Here is a 19,568-nt window from a genome sequence, read left to right on the forward strand (position 1 = left end):
TCATCTTAGGAGTTCCAGGACTTCCTCGATGCCTTTGGCATTCGGCGCACGTACTGCCCGCCATACCATCCGTAATCCAATGGAGCTGCCGAGAGGACGGCACAAACCGTTAAGAGGAGCATCCGCAAGCAGCTGTTGCACGACAAGGGAGGAAACAGCAGACCACTGCGGCAGAGGCTGGACGACTTTTTGCTGGTATATCGGACATCACCTAACACAGCAACGCGCAAATGTGCAGCCGAACTGTTTCTGAAACGATTGCGGCGCATGAAACTGTCCTTGCTAACGCCCTCATTTCCAGAAGACATGCAGAGCAAGCAAGAAGCTGTAAAACGGCAGCATGACAGTCAGTTTGAGATTAGGGACTTGACCTCGCTGTTATATTGTGGCTCAGTTTAGGCGACTATAGCAAAGCGTAGGACGAGCCCACACCTGCTGTATCGGCCAATAACCGCAAATGAGGCACGCATATGGGTTCAGCGAAGAGGGGACGCGGGCAACACTCACGCGTGAAGAGAAAGAGGATTAGTAGCTGCACCGTAGAAAAGGCAATAGAACTGCACCCCCGCTCGGAACAAAAGGGTAGAAGGCCCGAACTGAAGGGGAGCGTTCGGGGAGACGAGCGTGAAGATGAAAGTAGGGGGTGCTTGAGGTCACCACCACCACTAATGCCCATGCGCTCCTCAAATGTCCCGTCGACCGTCTCGGTCACGGAAATTGAGCGAGGCGACGGTGCCCAGCCGGTTTGACGTTTGGCATCCGCGTGCGCCTGCTAAGGATTCCCGTGAAAATGGCGGCAGTTTTACCACTTAGCCGGCTACGGCCGAGGAATGCTTTTGTGTGCGATTGCCATCGGGTCCCAATTATGGTGTTTGTATTTCAAGCGAACCGGCACACAGCTGCACGGGAAACAGATTTCTCAGTTTGGCAGGGTAGCCCACTGTCCGGCGGATATGCAGTTAATAATCCGCGATTTCATGGAACATTCTCGGCAGCTTGGATGGCAGCCGTTTGCAGGTGAAAAGAGGGAAGACATCAGGGGCCGATACTCGCATCCCAACGTAGGGGAGAGGGAGGTGGCACGTGTGTTTGAGAAATCCTATCCCCTGGCGTGTTCTAAAGAGTGCCACTGTTTTCACCAATGCTGTGTGCGACACGAAGGTGGTTGTGCTATTGGTTACAATGATGTGAACTCGCATGTGTGATTAGCTGGTTCGCGAATCCTTTGTACAACTGAGGGCTTTAAAAGTCATGTTGGTTGTGTGGGAAAGAGCGGAGCTTCGGGCTAGGACTCGGACAGACGCCTCGGCGTTTGAATAAAACGTCACTTCGTCGGACAACGGCTCTTCCTTCGCGCTGCCACCATGCACTCGAATCATCGAGGGGCGCCGACTTCGGACCTTCAACACCTTCCCTCCTTGACTAGCATTGAAGCTACAAGAGGACAAGGGAAAGAAAATAACTTGACCAACGAAGATCGATTTTCCGTTCATTCAGGGCAGGGGACTTCGTATACGTTAAGACTGTCAGGCAAGAAAAGGTGTCATGGACAGAAGGGTGTGTGGTGCGGCCAGTTAGCCCTGTGACCTATCTTGTAAAAACGCGGAACACAGACCGGCACGTTCATGTTGACCATTTACTCTCGCGCAGTTTCCAGCATGCAGGATCGAACGTTGGTGCGGCGGCCCCGAGAAGACACGGGACCGAGGACGTTGTGCGTCATCGGCAGGCCCCAACCATGCTCCAGCAGGCGTATCATGAAGCGGACGCGGCAGCATCTCTCCCGGAGGATGCAATAACGCCGCACCCGCCATCACCAGATGGGCAGCAATTTCCACTGCCTGCTACCCACGATGATCATTCTCAGGCGCAAGCCGAAGCGCCTTCCGATCCTCTACCAGTGCTGCGCAGAAGTCAGCGCACCAGGAAACCACCAGACCGATATGGGTCTCACGATTTCCGCCACTGAAGATAGGTAATGTGGACGACGATCTTGGGGAGATGGAATGTGATGAAGTAACGTCAAGTGAATGCCGTGCCACTTCCTCATCACGTGCACTGATATCAGCAGCGCATAAGGAACCGCTGCCTATAAAAAGCGTGTCAAAATGAATAAACGCTGATTCCTTGTTCTGCACCGGACACTGTTGTTTTCTGGACTACGGCTTCTCGGTTGCCGCTCCGCTACTACAATAATCAAACCTAATAAAAGGTATAGATTAAAGGTAGTGCAAGCCTACGCTCCAACACCCAGTCACAATGATGAGGAAGTAGAACAGTTTTATAAAGATGTTCAGTTAGCGATGAGAAAAGCACAAGCACAGTATACTGTAGTAATGGGCAACTTCAATACAAAAGTGGCGAAAAAGCAGGCGGGTGAACAAGCAATTGGCAACTACATCGTCAATTCTAGGTATGCTAGAGTAGAGATGCTGTTAGAATTCGCTGAAAAGAATAAGCTTCGAATAATGAACTTTTTAATGGAGCGTAGAAACGGAAAATGGACCTGGAAAAGCCCTTTAGGTGAAAGAAGAAATGAAATTGACTTCATACTTTCTGCTGATAACAGCATAGTGCTGGATATAAAAGTGACAGCTACGGTAAAGTGCAGTGATCATAGGTTAGTGAGGGGCAGGATTCACCTCAAATTGAAGAGAGAAAGAGCTATATTGGTCAAGAAGAGACAGGTCAGCCTAGAGACAGTAAAGGCAAAAGCAGACAAATTCAGGCTAGTAGTTTCAAACAAATATGCAGCGTTAGAAGAAATGGGTGATAATGACAAAGAGCTATTGAATGAAACCATAACTAGGTTGGTTTCAGAGGCAAAATTGAAGTGACAGGCAAGGCAACCAGTAGGCAAGCTCTCCCAAGTAACAAAGCACCTAATAAAGAAACGACAAAAAAGGAAAGTGTCCAACTCAAGAGAGTGGATAGAATTCGCGAAACTGTCAAAACTGATCAACAAGGTGATAAAAAGATATATTCGAAACACTAAGGTGAGAAATACTGAAGAAGCCGTAAAAAATGATAGCAGCCTGAAATCGGTGAGATAGGAACTTGGCATAGGACAAACCAATATTTCTGCACTGAAACATAAGCACCGTAATATTGTCAGCAATCTCGAAGATATAGTAAAAGCACAGGAAGAATTCTATACTGACCTGAACACTATCCAGAGGATTCAACATGCCTCAATCAGTAACGGTAATGGACAGGATACAGGAACTCCTCCTATAACTAGCGATGAGGCCAGAAGGGCCTTGCAAGACATGAAACGAGGAATATCGGCACGAGAAGATAGAATACCAGTCGATTTAATCAAAGATGCAGGAGACATAATGCTTCAAAAAGTGGCTGCTCTTCATACGAAGTGTCCATTGACTGCAAGGGTCACAGGAAAGTGAAGGAATGCCAACATTATACTATTCCTAAAATGCAAAACGCTAAAGAATTGAAAAATTATTGGCCCATTAACTTACTCGTAGTATTGTACAAAATATTTACCAAAATAATCTCCAATATAATAGGGGCAACACTGGGCTTTAGGCAACCAAGGGAACAGGCTGCCTTCAGGAAGGGATACTCTACAATGGATCACATCCATGTAGAGTATGGTATAATCGAGAAATCCGCAGAGTACAATAAGCCTCTCCATTTGGCTTTCATAGATTATGCAAGGGCATTTGATTCAGTGAAGATACCAGCAGTCATATATGCACTACGTAATCAAGGAGTACAGAACGCCTACGTAAATGCCTTGGAAAATATCTACGGAGGTTCTACAGCTACGTTAATTCTACACAAGAAAAGCAAGAAGATACCTATAAGGAAAGGCGCCAGACTGGGAGGTAATCTCTCCAATGCTATGCGCTGCGTGCATAGAAGTATTATTTATTTATTTATTTGTTTATTTATTTATTGTAACTTCAAGGCCCGAAGGCGTTACATAAGAGAGTGGAACGAAATACAGAGCATGTGCAGTAACAGGGCATTTATTTCAAACTATTAAACTGGGAGGGCTTAGTAGTAAAGATCGACGGCGAATATCTCGGCAACCTTAGGTTTGCCGATGACATTGTTGTATTCAGCAACAATACAGACGAGTTACAACAAATGATTGAAGACCTTAACAGAGATAATGTAAGAGTGGGGTTGAGCATTATTATGCAGGAGACAAATATAATGATAAATAGCCAGGGGAAGGGAACTCAGGGTCCAGGATTCCCAGTCGGCCTCTAGAGTTTGCAAAGGAGTACGTTTACGTAGGTAAATTAAACACAGGGAACCCTCATCACGAGTATGCAATTCACAGACGAATAAAAATAGGCTAGGATCACATACAGCAGCCAGTGCCAGCTCCTGACTGGAAGCTCATTATCATTGCACAGTCAAGCATACCATTATCAAAATGCACAATCAATGCATTTTACCAGTGCTGGTATATGGGGCAGAGACCTGGAGAGTGCCAAAGAAGCTTGAGAACAAGTTAAGGACCGCGCAAAGAGCGATGGAACGAAGATTGCTAGGCATAATGTTAAGAGACAGAAAGAGAGCGGTTTGTATCAGAGAGAAAACTGGTACAGACGTATTGCTAACTGACATCAAGAGGAAAAAAATGAGCTGGGCAGGTGATGTAATGCGCCTGTATGATAACCGTTAGATCATTGGGGTTACACAATGGGCACCAGGAAAAGGAAAATGCAATCGAGGATGACATAATACTAGGTGGAGCGATGGATGGATGGATGAATAACTTTCTTGAGGTCCGTCGGTGCGCGCGATTAGTGCGCAATGGGCCGCGCCCAAATCGGGACAGACAGGACATGCCCCTCCACCGAGCCACGGGCCCGATGAACAGCTCAGAGCTTTCACTCAAGGTCCGAGCTGCGTAGAGCTCGGTCCCACTCTTCCTTGGTGGTCCTGACCCGCGGCGCCAGGGGGCAACCCCAGAGCATATGTGCAAGGCTAGCTGTATCATGACAGTAGTGACACGCATTGTGAGGGTGCGCGTCGGGAAAGATATTGTGGAGGAAGGCCGTGCATGGGTAGGTTCAAGTCTGAAGCCGCCTGTACGTGACTTCTTGTGCTTTATTTAGTGCTTTGTGTGATGGCGGAATGGATGTTTTGAATAACTTATAACGCTGGGTGAGATCGTTGTAAGTGACGAGGGGAACGCGCTCACTCTCCCAACCTGCCAAGAGGGAGTCTGGGCTAGCACAGTGAGTTAGGTCTCGTGCGGCCTCATGTGCCGTCTCGTTGAGGTTAAGGAGCGGCCCCTCCAATGGTCCCATGTGTGGCTGGAACCAATTGATGTAGTGTGGGGTGACGTGATAAGTAACAAGTATTCTGCCGACGGTCGGGCATATTATTCCTGTTCCGAAGGACAGAATTGCCCTCTTGGAGTCGCAGTATACCAAGCTTTTCTCGCCTTCTAGGAGTGCAAGGCTGATGGCCGCCATCTGGGCAACCTCAGGACTATCAGTGCGGACCGTGCACGCGTTGATGACTGTGCCTACTTTGCTGACCACCGCTGATACATAGGCGCATCTGCCAAGATATTTGACTGCGTCCGTAAAGCTGCATGCTTTCCCGGAGGCGGCTGCCTGTCGGAGGAGTGCTTTGGCTCGAGCAAGTCTTCTGTCGGCGTTGTGCTCTGGGTTCAAATTGCTGGGTAGAGGGGCTACCCTAATCTTTTTCCTCTGATCGGGTATTAGCCCGTGGCTGTTACACTCGATCTCCCAAGTGGAGATACCGATTTCTCATAGGATCCACCTGCCCGCAGGTGTGCCGGACAGCCTGGTTATCTGTGCCGTTCCTGTGCCTCCGCAATCTCGCATGCGTGTTGTACATGCCTAATGCGTGCAGTGCCTCATTGATCGAGTGCGTGGGTAGACCCATGGCTCTCTTGGTGACCTTACACAGGAACGTGTCAAGCTTGTCTCTCTCCACTTTGGACCAATTGTGCATGGCCACGATTTACACGAAGTGACTGATTGCGAAGGCCTATGCCAGCCTAAGCAGGTTGTCCTCCTTGTGCCCGTGATGCCGGTTGGCCACTCGGCTCAGTAGGCGTGTGGCGTTCTTGGCCTTCTTGGTGAGCTTAGCGACTGCGATGGTGTTCGAGCCGTTTGCCTCTATTGTCATGCCCAACATTTTGATGGGACCGACCACCGGAATGGTGTTGCCTTCAGCGGTGTACGAGCGGACGCATAGGTCAGCGCATGTGCCCCATCCCTTCGGTTTGGGACCTCGTCTCTGGTCTATATAGCTGCAGCTCAGACTTGTTCGGCGAGCACCGCAGGCCTGTTGGTTTGAGGTACTCCTGAGTGGTTCGGATCGCATTTTCTAAAGTGTGCTCGATTTGTCCTTCGCTCCCCTTTGTCACCCACATGGTCACGTCGTCTGCATAGATGGTATGTTGGAGGTTCTCGATTGGAGTCAGTTGCCTGGACGGTCCTATTATGGCAAGGTTGAAGAGGGTAGGGGATATCACTGAGCCCTGCGGGGTACCCCTGTCACCCAGTACTACTGGCTCCGACTATAGGACCCGACTCATAGTCAGGCCTGCCTTCCCCTCAGGAAGTCACGGATGTAGTCATGGAGACGTTGGCCAAGTCCGAGTACTGAGATTTGTTGTAGAATGGAGTGCCGTATGTTATTAAAGGCCTTTTCTAGGTCTACGCCTAGGATAGCCTTGACGTGCCCCACAACATCATTGGCATTCGTCAGGGGCTGGAGACGCAAGACGCTATGAAGCTGTTCAAAAGCCAGATATTCGACAACACAACAAGAGGCGTCTAGGTGGAGCGATGGAATTAGGAAAGCCGCGGGCGCTAGTTGGAATAGGTTGGCGCAGGACAGGGGTAATTGGAGATCTCAGGGAGAGTCCTTCGTTCTGCAGTGGACTTAAGACAGGCTGCTGCTGCTGCTGCTGCCGCCGCTGCTGCCGCTTAAAATTCTGCCTATCCTTCTATCATCACTGGTGCCTGCAATCAACCGCCTCACTTGGATGCGTCATTTGTCGAACATTTTCACGACGCCCTGCACCATGTAAAGCCGCCTTGTATTCACACAAGCGTTTGTGATGCGGAAATTTTAACTTCCTTTTAATTACCTGGTATAATCTATCGTCGACATTAAAACATAAGGTTGAAAGATATTGTATGTCTTTATTGTTCGGTGTCCATGCTGTACAATTAGCATTGCTTTCTGGCGAAAATGTCGTAAATGGTTATTGATGATTTACAGGATCATTTGCAGCTGATTTAATTGCTTTATCAATATGCTCGAAAAGCCATCGAGTGTACATGAACTTCAAGTAGCTTTCAGTTGTATATGTGAAGACGCAGTCAGTCGAGTAATATTGCACAATAATGTGCACTGTGCCTCCCCGGAAATTATAATTTTAGCTTACACAACCTTGCTAAGACCCATAATTGAGTACGCAAACATAGTATGGGATCCTTACACACAAAGTAGCTGTCTAAAACTAGAGAAGGTGCAGCACCTTACTTCTAGGCTTGTATTTATTTATTAGCACCATTTGCACTCTCCAACTAAATTATGTACACTTGCAGAGCTCCCACCTCTACAAAAACATACCCAGTGTGAAAGGCTCAAATTCCCGTTCGTAGTAATTCATATCGATATCAAAATATGATACAAGTACTTCCAAATCAAGACACAGGAAACATTACGGCACAGGCACAGTATGTATATACCTCCTTCCACATTGCACAATGACTGCTTCAGGTATAGCTTTTTTCCCAAGCCAATTCAGCAGCGGAACTCCTTGCCTGATTCAATTGCCCAAATTAAATCCGTTAATGCAATCTTGGAAGCAATACATTTCCTTATGTATCCTGATGCACCCTGATGTTCTGGGGTAATGTTGTGATATAAGTCAAAATGTGCTGTGTAATTATATTGTTAATGTGTTTCATATCAGCAGTGCTGCTTCATTTTGATTTTTTCTTCTTTTCAGTGCATTGCTCAAGTGCACTAATGCACTTCTCTGTTTATCTGTGTTAAATGCACTCCGGCATTAGCCCGCCATGGGTTGACACTATCAATAAATAGATAAATCAATTCGTATAAAACTTAAAGCCGGTCGGCTACATATCCTTTGCTTGTTTTGTTAATTACATTATCGAGTTAAAACAACTAGGTCAGCAAGTAAATGACTACGAAACGAAGGAACTGAAGACAATATAACAACGATATGCCGAGATACTACAGATCTCCTCTCTATTTCGTAATATGAATGCTGTACACCAAAATCGGCTTTAATATATTCGTTAAACAAAACCATTCATGCACACATGGCATAAGAAACAACTAGTATTAGCTGTGCGTATTGGTCGACGGCTTATGATTTGCCCCCGATTTCGGCAGTGGTGCTTGCGTTTTGTTATGAAGTATATCACTGCATTGCGGTCTGTAAATCACTTGTCCTCGGCTGTCTCGCTTCTTGAATTTTCGAACACAGTCCTTATGGGGCCCGAACGCAGCGAGTGAATCTATCACTCGGAGGTCGTAGCTGCGGAATGTACCTAGAAACAAGAATTATTAGGTCAAATTTATGCGTTTATAGAGATGTTCACGCATTGTGAAACGGGGAATATTTTGTTAATAATCCACTTGTACCTACGATATGCAAAATTCTAGTGAACCACCGTTTAGCACAAGTATACGTCCTCATTACCTACTGCTGTTACTGATGTCGTGTATTAGAAAAAAATGTTCTTTTGATAGGGAGGCCTGAAATATAGCGAGTGTTGGCTATAAGATGAAAGAATACTTTGCGAGTGCATATTGCGACACTTATGTTCCGTGTTTACCAACGAAAGAGAATTCCTGTGTAGATAATGGCTATGACTGCTCGTGAAAAATATTACTAAACGGAACACGAAACTACAGTTGTCTTGGACGCATACTTTCTTATATTACTGTTTACTCAATGATAGAATCTGGCGCATACTAATGGTGTTCTCTCTAAATAACTTCAACGTGACAGTTCAAAAGCACATATGAAAGAGCGGATTTTAAAAGAGAAGAATAGCTCAAGCTCAACATTAAAACTTACCACCAAACAATCGCGATACCATAATAACGGCGCAACTAGAATCAGAACTCATATAGAGAACCTCCTCGTGAAGGTCGTATGCTCCTCCTGAAATAGGATAGACGTAGATGTGAACTCAATTGGAAGCGACACATGCGGCTCGTTCTCTCGATATAACAGTCTGATTTCATTTAAAAGCAACATAAAGGAGGGATCGATGAGCGTTCTCATGTTTGTATGAACCTATGGCCAGTCTTTACAATGTTGTTGGGATATGAGTGACTCGTTCATTTTGCTCTTGCGCCCTATTGCTCCCTCAGCCCTTAGAATTCGTGGTTATTGATAAAATAATTTCCCATAACGTAAACACTTTTACATGATAGGCATTGTTCACTGCGTTCTTCTTATTAATAGTTTTTTTTATTTCCTTCTTACGAGCGCTTTTACTCTACACTCCAGCGTTTCCGTAGGTCGGACGCTGCCTATACAAATTGGCATATCTTTATTACAAACAATCTTGCGGCACTGCGATAAGCTTCAGTTAAAAAAAAAACGCTGGCAAAATGAAAACTGAATGCGGAAGAATTCACAGGGCACCATCTACTTCCCAATCTTTCTTTTCCCTTTTTTAGCAGACATTTGTGCAGCATTAATGATTATTATCGATAGAGCTCAAAGCGTGAATTGATCGTCGAAAAGCCTTACAAAGCCTTCACACACAGAATGGAATGCGCCTCTGCGCAATCCGGGGGCGAACGACGATTCAAGCTAAATAGTTCGTGACACTGCTTAGGATATCGAGATTACGCTGTCAGCAGGAAGTGTACGCTAACATTTTTTGCCGCATTTATGGGTTAAGGCTTGATATGGCCATTGACCTAGGATTTCAAGAGCACAAATTTATACATCTATCTCCTTAAACAACCTTGTACACCTCGCTCGTAAACCTGAGTTTGTTGCATACAAATAAAACGTTCAAAACCATCGTTCTATCCAAGCAGTTGAAAATATTATATGTATACCAAGCTTTACATCGAAAATACTAGTGCAGCTTTTATAAATACCTTGAGTGTGCACTAGCATGTACTTCTTTCGGCGCTGGTTGAATATTCCCTCCAGGTTGCCAGATGTTCTATAAAAAAGGCACACATGGCGGTGTGGTTTGTATGACAACACGTGGTTACAAACTTTCCGCTTTAACGAAGTACGTATAAACAGCGTTGTTGTGGTCATTTTTCAAGTTCCTGTATTTCGCACATGTTGGTTAGTCTATTTTTCCAAAAAGAAACGGTGTTTCCAACATACACCTTGAAATAACAAAAAGATTACAATACCTTCCTTTGCGGTCGTACGAGAATCGTGTGAAAAATACAGAGGTGGCTGTTATATTCTTCACTACATCCACTTCACACAATATATCCGTACGCCTGCTTGTAGTGTATGTCCATATAGGCTCCTTGACATCTAGGAACTGAAATTCGAATATAAAACGCGCACATCAGTACAATGTTTAAAATATAGCCCTATGTTAGGATTTTTTTTTATAAATCGTAAACGCACCTACAAGCTTGGCGCTCAGTGAAGCGTGTTTGCCGAACGTCACTACGCCATTATTGGTGCGCGGTTGGCGCACCAGGGAAAGAACACCCGTGCTGTTATTTTCACTACATTGTGCTGTAACAAATGAAGAGCTTGCGTTTCAACTGAAGTTGTTTCATGAGACTGGTCGCTTTTGCATGAAACTTCGCAGTGACCTGCCTGTGTAGAATACTTGCTAGGCTTCTTTTCTTTCCCATAGTAAGTATACACACTCTGCTTGTTTAATTTTATTTCTGTATTACAACTATACGTCTGCAATCGTCTGTTTTTGGTGTATTTGCCCTACTTTTGAACTTTGACAAATATTTTCTGACAGAGATTGCTTCGCGAGCAGGCAATGTCAAGGCCGTCAAGGTATTTATATCTAGTGACATTAGTGCCGCAAACTTCTTGAGGCATTCTACAAGGCTCATATAAATAATGCTCTGCTCTTCATCGACACATTTGAAGGCGCTCGTAATAAAGTGTCAATAGATATACAAGCAGATAACATGACATGATGCTTCACAAATTCATGTTGCTATCGGCATGCACACACACAGCCATCTCATGACACTTGTAACGGTGAAAGCGCCGAAGGTTTTCGATCCATATCATACCTTAGTAATGAATTAGCAATGAGGTTGCTCTCAATATTGTTGCGCGCGAAGGAGACCGTCTATAACCCGTACGGCTATACGGGCTCATTTACTTTAAGTCACCAAGGTGAGCTCGAGAGCGGCCAGCTGGCTGAAGATCCCAACGTCGCCCTCTTCCTCTTTCCATGCTCGGGGCCGTAAGCACGTTCAGCGGTCTTCATTTTTGTGTCGCGTATGTGCAACATTACCCTATGCGCAAACAAAGCCCTCGGGGCGAGTCAGTTCATTTGTCTTGATGTGAACACTTTCAAGCGGGCGACATGGACCACTTAGGTCTTGGCGGATCTTCTACGAATCGCCGTGAGGCGAGCAGTGTTATAGGTGATCTCCGTGAGACTGTTGAGAAAAACAAAAGGTTCATCGTAGGTGGCTAAAAGATGTTGGCATAACCCGCGTTTCCGTGCAGGAGTGCACAGCCACGCACTAAATCACCAAGACAATAGGTTACGGGATGGTGGCGTATGTCGCAGCGTGGGTTTGATCTGTCCTGTGATGTCAAAGTGTGTAAACAAGCAATACAACGCACCTGTTCGGCGAGGTGGAAGGTCTCGGTGACAATAGCGTTTTTTTTACTACGGAAAGGGAAAAAAGTGTCGATTGTGCGCCGCGGTAGATGTGGGTACAGCAGGAAGAAGAGGCCGGTAGTCTCGTGCTTGACTGTGCTGAACGCGTACGTGATAATGAGCAGATCATTATCCCAGTTCTTGTGGTCGTATGAAACATGCATAGATTGAATGTTTATAATTGTCCATTGGTGCGCTCCGTAAACCCATTCCTTTGTGGATGGTATGGTGCGCAGTGACGCAAGTGGTATTCACACAACGACACAGCTCCTCTACGAAATTCGCTGTGAATTGTCGTCCACGGTCACTGATGATCACGCTAGGCGGACCATGTCGGAGGTTGACATATTGCATAAGGCACGTTGAAACGCCACTGGCACTTGCGGAAGGCACCGTCGCCCTCTCGCATTAGCCTATGAGGTAGTCGGCGCAAACAATTATCCAACAATCGCCCTTGGCTGATTTTGAAAAGCGCCAGGAAAGTCAATGCCCACTTGCTGGAAAGGCGTGCCTCGAGGCGATATCCGCTGGAGCAGTTGATGGCATTTTGTGACACTGACACTGCAAGCAGCTGGCCACATACGTCTCAACAGACTATCGCATTGCAAGTCAATAAAACATTCCTTAATCAGGGCGAGCGTCCTCGCCGAACCTATATGGCCAGTCCCGGGGTAGCGGCGTGTGGTATTCATGATCACTGTGCGTAGGCTCTCCGGCACCACTAATAGGAAACGCGTGCCAGTCCTATAAAAGTTCTTATGCGAGAGTCCGTCACCTAAACAAAAACTGTGTACTGTCGTAGAGGCGGTCACAGCGGCAAAGAGTGGTGTGGATTTAGTGTCATTTCGTTGTGCGGCTTTCAAACTGATAAAATCGCGAAAATTCGGCGACACTGAAGCCACAAGGTCATCGAAGCTGTCGGTATGGAAGTCAGTAGTGGTAAGTTGCATGTGTGAAAGGCAGTCCACGTCAGCATGTCGTCAAGCAATCTAATAAGTGACGGTGTAGCTGTATTCCTTTAGGCGGAGTGCCAATTGCGCAAGGTGGCCACAAGGGTCAAGAGCGCTTAAACCCAACACATTAAGTGGTGGTCGTTGACAACTCTGATGGGCGTCCATACAAATAAGATCAAAATCGCTGAACCACAAGTATAACCGCAAGACATTCTTGTTCCGTGACAGTGTAATTCTGCTCGGGCCTACTTAATGAGCGACTAGCATACGGGATCACGTGTTCGTAGTCACCACAGTGTTCAATTAGGATGGCACCAGCACCTATGACACTGGCATCCGTGTGAAGTTCCGTCGGAGATGAGGGATTGAATTGCTGACTAACCGGTCATGAGGTCAGCAGAAACTTCTACTGACGAAAATAAGAGTCGCAGTGCGAAGTCCGCTCAATGGGGACATCCTTTCGTAGCAGGCATCTGAGAAAATACGTGACAACGGCATATTTCGGAATAAAGCGGCGGAAATAGAAACAAAGCGCATGAGAACTACGAAGCTGCTTGACAGACCGCGGGTTACAAAACGGTTCAACAGCTGCTGTCTTGTAGGAGTGAGGGTGAATGCTGTACTTATGGGCGAAATGCCAACGCACAAGGGTTTGGTGAAGTCAGAAGTGGTACTTCTTTGAGCTTAAAACTACGCCAGCGTTTTTTATGCAATTCGAGACAATATAAAGACGCGAGTTGTGTTCAATGAAGGCTTGGCCCAAGATGTCGACAACGTCGCGGTAGCAGATGCAGATGTTCCACTTCAATGCCCGTATAGCGCGCATAGGCAGCCGGGGGGCCACTGTTAATTCAGACTGGCCCGACATGGTGCCGCGGGATCTCGGAAGCGGCCTGTACCGCGGCCGATCACGTCGAGCGGGCAAACGTGTTCTCTTTTTTCGCTACTTGCTCAGCGTATTCTTCTTCACGGGCTCTGGGGGCAACGGTCGCCCCGCTAGAAGAAGTCTATTATATACAGGCGGCGACTAGTTTATGCGGATTCTCCGAGCACTTGCCAAACTACGTACTTGTGCGTTAAGAAGCAAGTACCTTAAGTCTAAACACGGAAACGTAGAGGCGCATTTTTTGTGCCCGTGCACCGTTTGATACGCCCACTTCTGGCAACAATAATTTTGCAAGTAAGATGAGTGCAGAATATTATGCTAGCAGAGAGGCATCTGTCTCCTCCGGTGAAGCGTGAGGTGCATTATCTTATGTCAGTATGGCGAAGACCCCAGTCTTATTGCGCAATTTAGTGCAGTCGTTGCGATTCCGCCAGCTTGTTGGCCAGAATTCTGGGTTGTGGTAGGCAAATGCGCCCAATAGGACGCACATGTCCGATTACATGGGTGCTACAACCTAAAGATATTCTGAACTTTTTTATGGCGTTTGTGCAATGAGTCCTCCGGAAATGGCGGAAATGTTTTCGTGCTGCAGCCGCTTCGCCTTTATGTAGCGTTACGTCGGAAGATCGCGAAAAATCATCACGGGAACGGGAACTATACGCCGCAATTATGACTTAAATGCAGAAACAATCCGAACTTTTTTACGTAATAAACAAAGTATGACTTGTTCCAAAATGAATAGAGGACGTCTGGCTACCGACCGTTGTGGCACTAGCTACTCGGAGCTGTCGAGCAGAATGGCTTCATTTGTCTGAAATAAAAATTTTATAGGGCAGTATAATCTTGCTCAAGCCCTCTAGCCCGTATACGACATGGGTCTGCCAATTCGCTGAGGATTCGTTTTAGCGGCATTCTGGCCCTTCAATTGCACGCTGCCGCATGTTTTCTGACGCCACCGCAAGTCAAACAAGGTGAAGTGCCTCAAAGCAGGCAATGCGATTCGCTGTGCAAGCAAACAAGCAAACAAGGTGGCTTACTATAAACGAAGAGAGCACTTGAATGGGTGATTCAAACAACTGTACATATCACCTCAGGATACTTAGAGCACCGGTTACGCAATATTGACGTTAGAAGACTGGACTGCAAACTGATTGCAGCAGACTCATTTTACCGGGCCCCCTGTGACATCAGCGAAGCTTACTACATCAGATGAGGAAAGCCCGCAGTTTGACACACACTTGCGAATTGGGCCGCATTTCTGTCACACACTGCACATTGTTACGACAAGTTTTAACGAAATGCTACTTGAATGAATGAATGAGTCGACTTTATTTATTCTCCGAGCAAGGGGAGACTGGGACTAAAGGCACGAAGGCCTGAAAGAGGTGCCAGACCCGAGAATCACAACATCGACTATAATCAGTACAAATGAATCTATATCAAACGCACATACATTTCGCACAGGAGAACAGAATTTCAGTAACAAAAATGATTACCATATTTGTTCATTGGAATGGTGAAGCCGCATGAACATTAGCACAAATTCCACATATATGCACTCTTTGTTAGGTCATACAAGCATACATACAGATGCAATGAAAAGAAAATATCAATAATTAGTGAAGCAAATGTCATCGGCGTGTAATAATGCACTAAGTTCTTTATTAAAGAACCTTTTTGAAGCGCTAGAATTCAACAGTTCTCTTACCTTGTTTAATATTTCTATCAACTGATATATGAATGTTTGTTTTCCATAATTTGTTCTTGCTGTCGGTAAGTGTCTGGTATTCCGGCGCAGTGAACTTGATGGTCGTTGCCTTTTATCAGTACATAATGAAGGCTTGAGGGTGTGATAAGCCTCCTCACCATTGTTAGCGCGATGAACTTCACATATTCGCCAAAGCTGTTTGTGCTTCTTAGCGGTGTCTCACTTTGGAAGGGGTTTACAGTGCTCGAAAGGACATTTAGTTATCATCTCTGCAACGTTTTTTTTTCTCTCTGTCACCTCGTTGGCCTGAATGGGTACGTCAACCTTAAGTTACAAACTTAATGTATTGCTAGTAAAATTAGATATTTCTAGTAAAACTGATGAGCTGTGCAGCTATTTATCTCTTTGTATGCAGACACACTACACAGAAATGAAGATATTGTAAGATGACTGTAACTAAACTAGTACGATCTACTGAACACTCGTCGAATAAAAACGATGACAGGTAATACCACTAAAAGGCACAACTCCTATATATGATAATACTTTCGAATAACCAAAGACCAAGTGTCAGTGTCTAAAGAGGGTGGAAAAATCGCCGAAGCATGGTACGATGACCACCAAACGCTGACTTTCAAGTTGAGTGTTTGGTGGCTGTCAAAATATTTCTTAGGTAAAGCTGTTCCAATATGTTTTTATTCCAATCTCTCCTGACGTGAAATTTGCGGAACCACCGACGCATCCATCGGGCGTTCAAGCGCAGGGTTGTCTGAGTAGACCAACCAAACGCTATCCTCTTTCATAGGTCACATTTGTTTGCTTCAAAAACGAATAACATTGCCTACACTGAGCGGCTTGTCTGATCTAATTGGCTGACATGAGGCGAGGGGCACGCTTAAGTGGAGAGGGGTGAGCCACTGCACTGAAAATCGAGAACCGGATGAAGAGGGGGGTGCCGGCGTCTGCGTTTGGTCCGCTTACCCTTACTTGGCTTGCGGCGCTGGTCGACAATCGCGGCAGCATTCAACGAAAACTTAAGAATGACGCTAAAACGGATCCTCAGCAAAGAAGAGCTGACAGAACGAGGTCAGAATTATGCCGAACGTGCTTGAAAACGTTACACGGCAACGAAAAAAGCTTTATTATATGCAAATGAACGCATGCTCTTCGGCAGGAGCAAGTAGCCCGTACCTGAGGGATTGACGGCAGCCATCTTTTATTCCTTTCGGAATGGGGCAGCCTGTGGCTATTCACAAGAAAATTCAGCTTTGTTCGGCATATTGATGCATCTTTAACGTGTACACGTCACTTTGACGTGGTGAGTTTTTGCGGTTTTGTGACGTGGCGAGACATGAAGGTGTAGTGGGTGCAGCACGTAAACTTTTGAGCAATAGCCGAGGGCTAACGACGAAAAGGCGTTGAATCAGAAATAACTGTTTTCCTTTTGTTCGTTCAAATCATGCATAGTCAGTGTGTACACATCATATCAGATGGGGAGCTATCGCGGTTTTCGTGACGTCGCGTGATAGTCAGGTGAAGTAGGGGTGGTTCAAAAAGGTTTCCGACCTATCGTGGCGGGATGACCAGTTGTGCGTTATAGCGTCCATGTTCTGCGTTCCATCAGGTTTGAATTTGTTCGGCGAGAGAGAGTTGTCGGATGTCGAAGCGATGGCACATACACATTAGGTGGTTAATGGTTTCCCAACACCAACAGGGATGGTATGCCGGTGTATGGGCTGCTTCTTTATGGTAGGAGTCACCGTACTTAAATTCCACTTCAAGTAGTAGAAAGCTTGTTCAACACTCGTACAACGGGCTCCTTTTGGCTGCAATAGGGCCTGCTTGACTTCCTTGTCGGCAATGTACAAGGAAGGCGCGCTGCTCACAAGGCTTTACCACTTAGTATTGATGCGAAGGGAATACGTATTTAGCTGCTAAGCGTATCCCAAAGTGAAACATGGCAAAACCATTTAGGGGCCATATAACGTAATACTATTCGAATATGTCTTTATTCCAATTTCCTGACGTCAAATTTACAGAAACACTGAGGAAATAATCGGGCGGTAACCCGCAGCGGTGTTTTAAAACCCCAATAAAATGTGCTTCTGGTTTACAGGATATGACTTTCTTTTGCTTTCAAAGCGAATAGCACAACCTACATTGAGCACTTTGTTTTTGTGTAATTGGTTGAGAAAAGGCGAGGCGCACGCTCATATGGGGAAAGTTTTGATTGAGCCGCACCAGCGCAGTGAAAGTAGACAGCGGGATGAGGGGGGTAGCACAAGGGTATGCGATTGGTCCCCTTCCCCTTAGCTTACGGTGGTTGGTAGATAATCGCGGCAGGGTGCAACGCAAGATACACCTTCCGTTAAAACAGATTCTCGGCATAGTAGAGTTGGCAGCGTGCCGAAAGGTCTCCATAACCGTTTACTGCCACGCATAATCTCTTATTATAAGGAAATAAATTCATGCATACTGGCAGCTCAGAGTGGCCATGGTAAGGTTTGTAACAGCGCACCCAAGACAAGGACAACAGCAGGAATAAAACGACGACACGGCGCTGTGTCGCTGTGTTTTATTCCTTCTACTGTCCTTGTCTTGGGTGCGCCGTTACAAATCTTGCCATGAATCCCAACCAACTGGCCCAGCTTGCCATTCTGATGCAGAGTAGCTAATGCCACAGCGATCGGCGGGTAGCCATCTTCTATTCCTTTTCAAATGGAGCAGTTAAATTTCCGGCCATTCAGAAACACTTTCAGTTTTGTTCGGCATAATAATGCGTCTTTAACACGTGCACGTCTCTTTGACGTGGTGAGTTTTCATGTTTGTGTGACGTGGCATGACAGACAGGTAAAGTGCACGCAGGACGAAAACGTTTGACCAATAGCAATTGCTTATACAACGCCTTTTTTCCTAATGGCCAGAAGAGCGTCAAGTGAGAAATTGTTTTCCTTGCATTCGGTCTAACCATGCCTAATTGGTGCGCGCATATATCAGATGGGGCATTTTCGCGGTTTTTGTTATTTCGAGTGACAGACAAGCGCAAAGGGTGGTGCCTCGAAAATTTTTCCATGAATCGGGAGGGGGGGGCTGATTCCATAATTAGAATAGAAAAGTTTGGAGTAGCTTTAGGTTAGTGTCCTAAATATGAGGACGTGCTTCCATAAAAACTTCCGAATTCATTTCACGTACCTGTGCAAAAAGTTGAAGGAAGAAGTCGAAGGTACCCATCGGCCCAGCCTTCTATTTTTAGTTTTAATCTTACTCTTTTCTTTTCCTTTTAATCTTACTCTATGTGTCAAACAACTTATTATACGTTATTATGTATGTGCGCATCAAGGTGTTGCGGCAAGATTTTAGTTACGCAGAAAAGGAAGACAGCACTATATGCATCTTATTTGCAAGGCTTGCGGTGGGCTATATTGATGTGTGAGATGAGTACAGACCATGTGGGGTGTAAACATTTCGATGTTTCACATAATGCGCTCTGGTTAGTATTACGGCTCGGTCGGGGTCGTTCTGTCTTTGGTACTTTTAATTTTGCGTATCCCAGCTAGTGCACGGTGGTTGTTGTTTTTATCAACTTTAAAGTTTGCACACGCGAACCATTTATGAGAATTTCTATGCTATGTCAGTGGTCCCTGCGTGAGAGTAAAATTTATTCTCGCATCCAAGATATGAAACAATACTAATCACTCCAAAATTTATTTCTCCATGCAGATTTTAGATGACAAGTTACTGTTCACCTCAGTCAGCCACCATTACATTGTGCAAAATCGATTATTTACTGACGTCTGTGAATATATTCATTTTTCCACAGCGGACGCTGGGCAAAAGGCAAGCATTGTATTTGCTAGTTTCTTTTTGTGCATTTGCAGATGCACGAAGTTCTACTTCACTAACGAAAGCTTATCCATTGTCCAGCTTCAGAGCTTCTGACCCGCTGGCGAAGGGGCTTAAAGTGTTTCTTTGCAGAAAATTTTCTCTTTCACGGATCTTAATACTACTGTACCAAAAGAAAAATCTTCGTGCCGGTTACTTCTCCCTACACAGCAGTTTCGTCCGGAGTAGCAGATTCAGTATGTATGTATTATGACTTCAACCCGCTGAGGCAGCATTTTACAACGAATAACGCGAGATCCAAAAAGAACGAGTAC

At 45.7% G+C, this 19,568-nt stretch overlaps 1 protein-coding gene across 1 annotated transcript in view; it reads right to left on the reverse strand.

The window, feature by feature from the left end:
* Positions 1–7,250: 7,250 nt before the first annotated feature.
* LOC142587579 (uncharacterized) overlaps positions 7,251–19,568 on the reverse strand; it is a 70,913-nt gene continuing 58,595 nt past the window's right edge. Inside the window, exons 7-10 of the mRNA XM_075698693.1 lie at positions 10,399–10,535; positions 10,129–10,196; positions 9,086–9,172; positions 7,251–8,552 (exon numbers count right to left, since the gene is read on the reverse strand). Coding sequence (XP_075554808.1) covers positions 8,344–8,552; positions 9,086–9,172; positions 10,129–10,196; positions 10,399–10,535 — 501 coding nt within the window. The 3' untranslated portion in view covers positions 7,251–8,343. The remainder of the gene's footprint in view (positions 8,553–9,085; positions 9,173–10,128; positions 10,197–10,398; positions 10,536–19,568) is intronic.

Source organism: Dermacentor variabilis, chromosome 7 (assembly GCF_050947875.1).
Source record: "Dermacentor variabilis isolate Ectoservices chromosome 7, ASM5094787v1, whole genome shotgun sequence".
NCBI lineage: Eukaryota > Metazoa > Arthropoda > Arachnida > Ixodida > Ixodidae > Dermacentor > Dermacentor variabilis.